This window comes from Buceros rhinoceros, unplaced genomic scaffold, assembly GCF_000710305.1.
Source record: "Buceros rhinoceros silvestris isolate BGI_N320 unplaced genomic scaffold, ASM71030v1 scaffold36913, whole genome shotgun sequence".
Classification (NCBI taxonomy): Eukaryota; Metazoa; Chordata; class Aves; order Bucerotiformes; family Bucerotidae; genus Buceros; species Buceros rhinoceros.
The window spans coordinates 453-12,237 of record NW_010405976.1 but is presented as its reverse complement, the minus strand read 5'-3'; the positions used below and the strand labels follow the sequence as shown (position 1 = coordinate 12,237).

Below are 11,785 nucleotides of genomic sequence, written 5' to 3'. Positions count from 1 at the left end.
GGGGCAGGGCGGGCAGCGGGGGCGCGGCACCGGCTTTTCCGAGGGGCTCTCGGAAGCGCCTCTTGTCCTTCAGGTATTTTAGACGCCAGCGCTTAGCCCCGGGCGGGGGTCAGCCCGCTGGCTTGCTCTTGCCAGGGAGGAGCCAGTCCTGCTGGGGAAGGACGACAGCGACCCTCGCCTGGATCAAAGAGTAGAAAATCTGCCGGTTTGGAGTAAAAATGACACTAAGCTGATCCATGTGACGGGTACTTTGCCTCCCTTTGTTCTGCATTTCCCTCGGCGACATTGTTTGACACCATTCCTTAAAAGTTCCAGTCAATTGGCTTGCTTTTTAAATTTCTGCTTAAGGGACTGAAAGAAAGGTTGGAACACCCCTCCAGTACGCTCATCTGCCAGTTTACTTTCTAGTTGTCCCCTGAAAAGTCACTGGTATGAGTTTAAAAAAATGCAACTTGTTCTTCATTATGTAACAACTGTTTTGGATCAAAATTGTTCCTTTGCTTTCCTGTGTGGAAAATCCCAATTCCTGCAGTCTGGTGGTTTATTTTCCGCCCCCGGAGGGCGGGTGCCTTTGATTACAACAGTGCTGTTTGGAAGAATTTCATTATTTTTCTCGTGTTACAGCTCAGGTATGTCTTGGTTAGTTCCAAGAAAAAAAAAAAAAGTTAGCAGGATAAATCTTTCTGGTGTCAGGAATTTTTTCCCTAATTGAGCGATAACAGATGTTAGACGTGAGTTTCTACTGCATTCTTTAAAAAATGATGATTTTGGCAAAGATATGCTTGCTATGTCTGACTTGCGGAACACACCAGTGAGCTTGGCAAAGTGAAGTCACTTTGCACTTCTGCAGTTCACCGTTTACACATGACAGCACAGCCATGAGCTGCCTCACAAGTGCTGCTGTTCCTTGAAGAGCAGAACAGAATTTTCCATCCTTCCGTGAAGGATTTGATACCTGGAGCTCCCAGCACTGTGATTCCCGAGTCACAGCAATCGCATGAAGCATTCCCAAGTCTGTCAGCTGGGTTTACACAGAGCAGGTCTGGAGTGTGGTTATGTCGCGGCAATGTGTAATTTACCTGTTGGTGCTGTTGCTGTATGCGCTGTCGGTGTAAGGGCCTTGTAACAGCGTTCAGAGCAGAGGCCGGTTCTTGGACACTGAGCCTTTTGTGCGGCGCGGGTGACGTCCCCACGGGAGAGATTTGCCAGTTCGGCTTTGGCAGTAAAGAGCAACTTGTGAAAGCATTGGCAAGGTGTGGGTAGGTGAGCTGCACACAGGGCAGGAAGGGAACCGCCAGTGTGACATGGTGGCACAGGGGCAGATGGGGAAGGCCCTGTGTATCCTCCTCCTCCATCCTCAGGCTCTACCCCCAAGCTCAAGCGGCCTTTTTATTTTGCTGTATGAACTCCTTTCAAGTAAGTTTCCATAGGAGTAAATACAGCAAAATTCAGCTAAGAAGGCTTTCACGTGCCAGTACCACTGTAACCAGCTTTAAGAAATCCTAGGAATATAAAAGGTACTGACTGGATTTCACTGATTTAATGGTATACGCTCTGTTTCAGTTACAAGACAAGATTTTGATCTGGCCGCACACAACCATAAAGCGTTCCTAACAGTTAATTCTGATATTCCTCCCAAACTGACCACGTTACATTAAAGCCACAGTCGTGACCAGCCATATGGGCAAAAACTATCAAGAGTGAAATTAAAATTAGATTAAGTTTTAGTTTAAACAATCTGTAGCTGTAGTTATCTCTAGTGCAGTACAAAGATGAGTTCTTAAGCGTGTACAGACACGAAAGGGGGTCAAAACATTCTTATTTTGACAAAAAAAAGTCTTGTTTTGACTAAAAGCAATGGAATTTCCATAAAAGTATTCTCGGGGACCTACTGCCTTCTCGTTCAGCACCTACTTAACAGCTTATGTGCTTTCCAGGGCTACTAACGTACTTGGAGCATGTGGAGGGGGAAGCACGTCCCTCTGCAGACTCGGTGTGAATTAAAACTCCTTTTATTCTTGAATAGAAGCCACGTAGAAGCCTGGCTTCCTGCGGAGGCTGCGTCCGTTCGGTTGAACCATACTCCCTGGGTGTGTATTTCTACATAAAGGCAGATGGTGAAATGTTGTTCCGAGCTCAAGCCCTCGTTAGCTGTGGGAGAAGTTCGTTTGCTGGGTCTGTGACATTGGCTGTCGGAATGATTTTATGTGAAGGTGTTTTCTATCACCTCTCCTCTTTTTTTCCCCTCCTCCTTTCTCTCTCCGCAGAATGTTGGCAAAGCTCTGCAGAAGGGATGCCGCTACTTGGTGATCGGCCTGCAAGGATTAGCGACGGCCTATTCTGCTCCCTTTGGAGTGGCAGCTCAGGTGGCGTCCTTCATCCGCTAGCGCAGCTCCATGCACCTCACCGGGGAGGACGGGAGGCCCCTGCTGCGCTCTTAGGATTAAATCTGAGACCCGCATCTGAGAAACCTCTTGGACAACCACTCCCAGCCCTGAGTCCCTCCGCCAGCCCCTTGCCCAGGGCTGAGTGCTCTTCTCTACAAAAACTTCCAGCACTTTATAAAATCAGATCGGGTCAAAGAAACGCAAGGATGAGGAAATAATCTTTGACTAATTGAGCTGAAGTTTGTTCTTGGACATGAGTTGGTTTTCTAGGGCTCTGTGCTATGCGTGGAAGGGAGCCAAGGACAGATGGAAAAGCAAGTGGATGAGGGAGAGAGAAATGAAGGAAAACAGAGGACGTGGGGGGCAGCTGGGGAGGTGGAGATCTGAGCCTGGCTAGTGGGAGGCATTGTCGAAGCAGTGGAGGAAACAGATAAGAAGGGATCAGGAAAAGGTAGTCTTTGGTTTTTGAAGTGCTTTTTTTTTTTTTTTTCCCCTGAGAGGGTTGACTATAATTGAATATAAGTGGACTATGGTCTGAGACGCGGAGAGCTTTGCTGTGGCACAGTTGCTCATATCAAACACTGGACCTAATGAGCCTTTAGATCTTAAAACTGATGTAAAAATTCAGAAAGAAGCTGCGGTGTGTTTGTCTTCTGATGTGGGGGCATTAAATGTTCACTGTGATTAATTCTGTAAACTTTTCCTCTGCTGCTGGGAAGTCTGCATGTATATTGTTTTACTGAGAACGGAGTTCATACCTGACATACCTAATTCTTGAAGCCTGGGCATAAGAACACACAGTTCTGTGGTGTTCACTAGGGAAAAAAAACAGATTACCAGCTGCATCAGGAAAAAAACCTACATACAGCATTTGTTGTAAGAATGATAATGATTTTGTATAAGAACAGGGGCCAAATAACCTGCCAGCTCCATCTTCATTTCCATACATGGAAGTCGTAGCTAGAGCGTGTCAGCATCAGGTGGCTCAGCTCAGTGGTGCGGATGGAGCAGTTTTGTGGCACACCTCCAGGGATATAAATCTCGTACCCATGACACAGGAACAACGGGGTTTGTGGGGCCTTCAAGATTGAGTGGGTTTTGGTTTTGTTTTTTTCTATCCATCTTTTGTGGTAGCAGTAAATGATTTCCCTGCTGGCACTTTGTATTACAGATCTTTCTACTTTTGGTAGTGTTTTTATAATCAAGGATTTGACTTACCTGGGGGGAAAAATGCTGTTCATTTGCTTTCTTTGCCTTATTTTGGATGAAGGGGGTTGCATGTCTTGGCAAACCACACTGTATTTCTTTTAAATGTAGCAAATGAAACAAAGGTGGAATTTTTTTAATGCTCTTTTCTAACTGGACAGTAAATAAAAGTAATGTGATCCATGCCGTGTGTTTACCTACACGCGTTAAGTAAGGGCACCAGGGAGGAGTTTCTCAGCGGTGGCCCGAGCAGCGAGGGGAAGCTGCAGTGTAAACTTCCCCGTGTTGTTCTGCCCGTGGCCTCGGCGCCCTTCTAGGAGGACGCAGTTGTAGCCCAGGCTGCCTGGAAATGCTCAGGCAAGGCAAGGTGTGGAGATGAGGCCGCAGGGCATCTAGAGTCGCACACGTTGGGGTGGGAATAGCCACAGAGGGCCTCCCCTCCCCTCATTCACTTCATGCTTTTAGTTGTTTCTCTTGCTTTCTTGAGCTTCCTTATGGGGACAAACCTGTCCTGCAATCCGCCCCGTCAGCATGCCAGAGGTTACTGATAACTGCTGCGTCTTCTGCCGTGAGAACAGGGCTGTCCGAACACCCACATGCCGCAGCAGCCTGCATATTTGGGGATTAACTTTGAGTTTTGTTACACCGTTCTATGTTTTACAGTGCTTTTACAGTGTGACTTACTGGAGCTTTTTTTTTTTAAATGACTAACGCAATGCAGGCAGCATTTTCCTGTGTGAAATGCGTGTCCACCTATTTCTCTGTGTATCCTCTGAACAGAAAGGCTGCTCCCTCGTTGCAACACCCAGGGGCCAACCCATTCAGCGCAGGGACTTTTCACAAAGATAAACATGAACTTTAGCTCATGAACTGCTCAGCACAGTGGTTACCGCTGACTTTTGCCTGCTGACCTACGGTCTCTGGTCACCTGGTGCAACTCCAAGGGAGTAATGCGGTTGCCATCCATACAGAACCCGCATGAAATGTTTAATAGTGTTTCTCTGTGAGCCTGAGAAAAGAAAAGCCTGATGCCTATCGGTGAGTCAGGTGCTGCTGAACGGCATTTCTGAAATAGGCCAAAAACAAAGTAAGAGGAAAGAAAAAGTAAGCAAGTAACCTGTGCTGCTGCTACAAACCAGCTGGCGATTCATGCCAGCCTGTTTTCCTTCCTCAGAGTGAACTGATGGTTCTCACCGAGGCTACCAGTTAGTGCTGCTTATTGGTCCTCCTTGAGCAGCAGTTCGCTCCTCAGCTGGGGGAGTGCATTTGTGAGGCCAAGCCTTGGTCTGAGGGTTTGCCACTCGCTGCACCAGCCAGCTCATGCAGCTGTGTCTAGAAAATCTGAGTCTGGGGGTGAGGTTCATTTTCCAGCGGGGTGGATGACAGGGGGCTGCAGTTCCTGTCAATGACAGCAGCAGCCCTGCTGCGCCACGTCTGGCACAGCTATGATGCAAACCGGTGGGACGGCAGATCCTGCAGCACTGCTGCTAAGTATCATCTCCTGGTTCTTTTAAGGTACAAAACAGACATCTGACCTTCTCGTAGACAAAGGTGGGATGTGGTGGATATTACTGTGGGGAAGATTGGATCAGACGTGAGCTGGTCGAAATACCACCTTTACCCATCGCTTCACCTCTTAGGGGGTTGTTTTCAGTGGGGTGCTATGGTGCTATCTGGTTGCCTTCGGGTTTCTACCCACCTTTCACGTGTTTTACAACAAAAGGCAGGATAAACAAGTTCAGGAAGCAAGAAGTAGTAAACTCTTCCAAGCTCTCCTCAGGAATGAACTCTACTAACCTGACAGCTTGGCAAGTCACTTTTAAATGAAATCCCTGGCTACTCCTAGTGCCTGCTCAATGAGTCACAGCAGAATAAAGTTTATTTCTGCTGGTTTTGCCAGAGCATTTAATTACTCCTCTGGCTTACCATAGGCTCTGAGGAAATGGCAGAGGACTCACAGCTATTGTCCTTTGTCCTGTGACATTAGCAGCAAGGAAGCTGTCTTGCACAGCTTGCTTTTGAAATGCTGTGTCTGAGGAGAGCTGTACCACGCCACTTTGGCACTTCCAGGGCTTTGCCAGTCCCAGGTCAAAGGTTCACTTCAGGGATGAACGACCTTTCTGTCCTCTGCCTGTCTGTGAGATGGCAAGGGGGCAGGTTTTGTGGTGGGGTGCTGTAAAACCAGTTGTCTCTTTTTCTGTATCCCGAGTGCCTTGTTAGCTAGGCACTGGCCTTCTCTGAGACAAAACTGGTCCTAAAATGTGTACCAAGTTGCTGCAGTTACCTGTACAGTGTGCTTTGGAAATCCCTTTTCTTCAAGAGAGCCTAAAGAGCTTGTAGATTAATGGAGATAATTAAATTTAAAGAAAGTAAAGGAATAAAACTCTCCCCTTACTTCTCCTCATAGAAAGTAGTATCAGGCTGCCAGGCCTGTTTTGGGGAGAGGTCTAGCCTGAGCTCAGAGTGGGTGGTGCTTCTTCTTGAATCCTCTGTCGCTTATGTGGAGAGCTCAGAGCTGTGGGCTTGTTCGGCTGGAGGAGGGAAGGCTTAGGAGTGACCTGACACCAGTTTTTCGGTACCTAAAAGCGAGCTGCCAACATGATGGAGCCAGGCTCTTTACTGAGGTCTGCAGCCAGACAGCGAGAGGCCATGGCTGTAAATTGCAACTGGGGAGTTTCCAGCCAGATACAAGGGGAAAAAAACCCCAATAATATTATAATTAAGCATGAGGTTACTTCAGGAGTGTCTCTCCCCGGAGGCTCTCAAGGCGTGACCATTCGAAGAGGAGAGCAACCCAGTGCAAATTCAGTGTGGACCCTGCTGCGAGTAGGAGGCTGGAGGAGAGAACCCCTGGGCCCTCCCAGCCTGGACAGCTCTCTGCTGAGGCCAGCGCTGGGATCCTGCCACGATAGCCAGAAAGCTTGTATTTACCTACTGTGTGGAGATGTAAAAGACGGATATCCTCACTCTTGTTACAAGCACAAACGCTAAGAATAAAGCTTTGCTTCTGACAACAAGGAGCGACTTGTGAGGGTGGCAGCACAAAGTGCCTGAGGAACAGTTCGGGCTCCAGCGAAGTTTCTGCTGCATTGCACTATGCCTGCTGAAAGGTGATTGTCCTTTAGTGCCATCTCCTGGGAAAACAAAACCATTTCCAGCCTGTCAGCCTGCCCCGTTGTTCTGCCTCATCTCCTGCAGGGATTTCCTGCCCTCCTCTGGGCTGGCCTCCTGGTTTGACCAGACCCACCTTCAGGATGTTGGGTCCCAGCAGTGTAATGCTGTGTTTTCTACCCGGCTGAATGTGAGCCTCCTGTACGCCAAGTGTTTCCAACGTAAAGCCATAGGAACGCTGTGGCTTTTTCCTTCAACACCTAAAGATGCCTTTCCCTTTGCCCTCAGGTTCTTGCTGTGCCTTAAAAACGTTCATTAAGGTTGCTTCCCTGGAGGGAAGGGGATGAAGCATGGCCATTTCTTGTTTCTGAATCTCATCCTCACTGGAGAGATCACAACCGCCTCAGACAGGATGTGGCATTTTGAACGCAGGCGGAACGGAGGTCGGCAGCCTGGAATGACCTCCCCCAGGAGCTGCCTTGGACGCTGGCTCCGGTGCACCGTGTGTACTTGCCTCCTCATGCTTTCTGTATTCCCCTGTTTCTGCTGCCCATAAGGGAATCCTTCCTCCTTCCTTTCCTGGGACACTAAGCTAGCATCCGATTGCTTTTTCAGCTGTGCCTGAATTAGGGTGGGGACTTTCCTGTCCTAGGTGAATCCCATCCTTCCCCGTGATGGCTGCTAAACCGTTGCTGCAGAAGTGTGTTTGTTAGTCCTTGTGCTGCAGAATAAATGCTCTGGTCCCCAGCAAAGCCTCTCTGTTGGTCCTTACCTGCTCTCCAGACGACACGCAGCTCTACCCTGACTATTCAGACTCCTTAAGCTGCCTGACAGATACTATATTCACCTGGAGATTCACATTTACAGAACACGGGGAGAACTTGTAACATCATCAGCCTGCATTAGTTAATGCTGGGATGAACATTTGCCTGGAACAACCCTTTCTGTATCGTCCTGGTGAATCTAGAGAGACTGAAGTTTAGCATTTGACTGATGGAAAAAGAGAATTTTCAAATCATCCTTCTGCATGACTGGACAGCGAACAAAGTTGCCTACCAACCTGCCCGGCTTTTATGTATGTATGGTTCTCTGTGTAGTAAAAGTATCACAAAAAAAAGACATCCCTTTATCTCATTGCTCTGGCTCCATTAAAAGGCATCTATCATTAATGATTCTATTTTTAATTCTATCGTCGCCAATTATTCACCTAAGATTTCTCCACACGTGAATTTCACTGGGCTCACTTCTAGGGCATGACTCACTGAACCCCAATTTCCTTGAAGATTTTAAGAGGAAACAGCAATTTTATCCTATTTTACCCAATTGTGTTTAGCTTTTATCCTCCTCTCTTCTCTGTGAAGGAATCTTTTGAATTTATTGTTTGTTCTAAGTTTGGAAGAAGGGTATAATTTGGGTGTGGGTGTAATAAAATTTTTACCACATCTTGTTGAAATCAACATAGGATGACTACATACCCAGCTGTGTCATTCCCTCATCCCTGCCTTTTGCCGAATTATCAGTCACCAGAAAAGTGCTGGTGTATCCCTGGTGTGAGCATTTAACCCTATTCCTTCACTGAGACAAGCCCAGCCTACATTTACCTCCATCCTAATGCCCTGTGACCTAATCTAGGCCACTTTTTTTTTTTTTTTTTGTGGAAACAAGTAAAATCCTTCAGTTCCTTCCTCATCATTCATCTTAGACCTCTGATTGCGCCCCTGCTACAAGAGTCTATGTTTGCCTCTAGAAGAATTATCTGCCGTTGCCCACTGCGTCTGAAGGCAGGTTCGTCATTACTTTTACCCTAACATCTGTTCCTCCTGAAAATTCGCCTTGTGGCTGCTCCTGAGGTGACACCGTGCTTTTTCAAGACGTGCCAGCATCACCTGCTTTCATGACTGAGACAGCCCGGACCTAGTTTGCTGTGGAATTGAGACTGCGAATCCTTCACCTGATCAGACACATTTAAAGAGTCTGAGGAGTGCGGAGCTTTCCGGCACAACTGTCCTGATGTTCGATGAAGTTACAAGCAATTTGTAACACAGTCATTTCCTTTTAAGTGCAGGTTTCCTGTACCCGCTCTGGCTACAACAAATGCAATTCTGTCACACGAGAGGCTGTGTTTGGATCGTAACGAAAGCGGTGCCTACATTTTGACTGGCTCAATTCACACTGTTTGGCAGGAGAAGGAGTTGCTGGCTTCTAGACAAGGAATAATCAAACCGGCCTGGCCAAGCTGTTTGCTAGAGGCTTTTTGAGCGGTGCCTGATGTAGGGGTGAAGAGGGCTTTTCTCAGAGGCTGCAGTCTTAGACCTGAAATATTAAGCCACAGCCACGCTCTCTGCAGCCACATCTAATTTAATGTTCCTTGTATCACAACAGGAGAGGAGAGATTATGCAGATACTGCTGGCTTCTGTTAGTTCTCTTTAAGCTCCTTCATGCCGTAGTTTCCAAAAAGAGCCAGGGCTGAATGTAACAGCTGCTTTTGGGGGCTGGTCTGAAGCAAATCTCCTTAGGCTCCAGGCTGGTAGATTTAGGGAATGAAAATTCAAGGTCCTTCTTGGATTTAGAAATATTTTTTTCTCTAAATTAATATGCAGTCGTTAGCAAAGGTGAGTTATTTCTGAATTTAGTTAGCAGGTCCTTCAAGCTGAAAGAACCTGGGGGTTTTTTGTACACCCCTGTGTGGCTCATAATGTGTAACTGGGGAGGAGCTGTAGCTATTCACAGCACTGCCACACAGTCTAGGTCCAATGCCTCGTAGACACAAGTTCAGAGGGCAAAAGCTTTCTGCATTTTGTGATTTGTGCAGCATCGACCAGCACTCAAGAAATCACAGAAGATGGTTACTCATTTTTGCCTTGAGCTGGTGAAAATAAGCATCAATGCTCGTCAGGAATGACAATGGTTTTTAAAAAACTTGTGGCCAGCATAAATATTTTTTTCATTTGCTGGATTTGATACCTTGCTCTTACTGTTAGCTTCTAAATCCAGGAGGTTTTGTGTTTTTATCCCTTTAGTACTTACTTTAATTTGTTTTCATCCACGCTTGTACGCACTACATATCAGACAGTGCTTCCTAATCAGACAGTCATTGCAGTTTTGGTGAACATTTGCTAATACATTAGCTGCCTGATTCCCCTTATAGCGTTTTTCTGCTCCTGTGGGTGCAGTTGCACATTAAAGATCTCTGTGTGAATTCAATTAAATTACAAAATATTGACTCCATGTTAAACGAGAAGATTAATGGCTATCAAAGAGCGTGCAAGGGCTCTCAGTCTGCTCCGCGGGGCTGTCTCTCCTCTCGCGTCTGTGGCAGGCTCATAGAAGTCAACATGTGTAATTATTTTTGACTCAGTGGGTCAATGATCTGAAAAGTGGTGGGGGAGGTCCGGTCAAACCAGACCGAGCAGTTTAGCACCTAGGTTTAGTCGCAGGAGGACGGGGTGTCTCACCGTGGTGAGTGGTCCCAGCCCGCCTGTGCTGCAGTGTGATGGTGTGTGGTTGGATTCAGGCTCGCTGCCAGGCAGCGGCCACAGCTGCCAGGAGCAACAGGGCAAGGAAAGCCCACGCGTGAGATTGGCCCTGCCGGAGACACCCACCGAGTCTTCCCTGCATCAGTCCCTCGCAAGCACACCAGTTCTGCCCCAGTTCAGACTGGCTGTTTAGGGTTACAAGCGGGAGCAGGAAGGAAGGGCCGTCCTGGTGAATGGAGGAGGAAATCTGCTGTGTTTGGCACAACTCCGCATCCTCCTGAGGGTCCTAGGGAACTCAGTGTGACTGAGCAGGGTGGAAAGGAAGCAACCTTCAGAAGATCCCCATGCCACAGACACGACAGAGGTAATTTATCTCGTAAAAACCCGATTTGTCCAGTCAATTAGCATAAGGGGTTTCAAATGATGTGGAAGGTGAGCAGGTGGCAGACTATCTCCTCATGTGCCTCCACACAGCCCAACAACAGCTCAAGGCTCTGCTGATCCATAGTTAATCTCCAGAACAAACTGGGCTTGTTTCAGGGGCAAGTCCTGCTCATCCTCTGTGTTGCAAAGGAGAAAGGTCTCAAAAACTATGACTGGCATTAAGGCGTGATTTAAACAGCAAAGTGGTGAGCTAGAGGGCAAAGGGTTTGCCTTCCTCCTGCCTTTTCCTAAAGCTCATGTTATCAAGGACCTTCACTCCAAAATCACTCCTCAGTAGGAGGAGAATAACAGCGAGCAGCTCCCCAAGTAACCCCGCACATCCTGATGAGGAATGTACACGTTACTCCCTCCTGCACCGAGCTGGTCAGCTAGACTGTTAGCGTCCCAGCAGCCCCCGCCTGGAAGAAGCAGGCCAAGACATCTGCAACAAAACCAGGTTTATTTCCCTCCTCCGCTACAGCAACAGCCGTGCCCCTGTGCTCAGGCAGTAGCTGTCTGTCTCTTTGGCACTACTTGCTTCATGCTTTCATGCTCATAATCATATTGTGGAGCTTTTGGCTCTGTGGCCTCTGTTCTTGCCTGTGTGAGGAATATCAGGGCTTTGGGGATCTTGCAAGTATAGACGGATCTGTTGTCACTGCCTTTGCTTCTGACATCCATCACGTCGTCTTCATCCACCAGCAGGTTGTCGCGCTGCACTTTTTGCCAGCTATGCTGATTCCACTTAGCGGGAACATTTTCCAAACCTGGCCCACGATAGCCACATCTTGGATGTCCCTGTCCACCAGCATGCTGCTGGTGTAGTACTTCTAGTAATCCATCAAATTTCTCAGAAATGCCCAAGCTTCCCTGTCTTCTGCCTGCTGGGACTTCAGTCTCAGCACGCTGATCCTAAAATTTTCAATTTGTGAGTTCAGCCTTCAAATCCCTGCAAGCCTGAACAGTGGAGCTGGGAGAAATCAACAGCCAAGGCTCTTGCTTTGGCTCTTGCTTTGCCTGTGAGGAAAGACCCGTGACGACAGCGGTGTTTGCTGCTCCAGCCTGGTCTATCTACAATGTCATATTCGCCTCGCAGCCAGGTGTTCCACAAAGTGACTTCCCCGTGACCCTGCCAACAAGAGGGAAGCTCTCGGAGAGAGTCTCACGAGTTCGGTACATGG

General features: G+C 47.7%; 1 protein-coding gene across 1 annotated transcript; it reads right to left on the bottom strand.

Annotated features, from left to right (window-relative positions):
* Positions 1-11,105: 11,105 nt before the first annotated feature.
* Positions 11,106-11,446, bottom strand: LOC104491486 (profilin-3-like). Its single transcript, XM_010133921.1, is given in 2 exon segments — positions 11,106-11,320; positions 11,323-11,446. Coding segments are annotated over 2 exon segments (339 nt in total).
* Between the last annotated feature and the right edge of the window lie 339 nt (positions 11,447-11,785).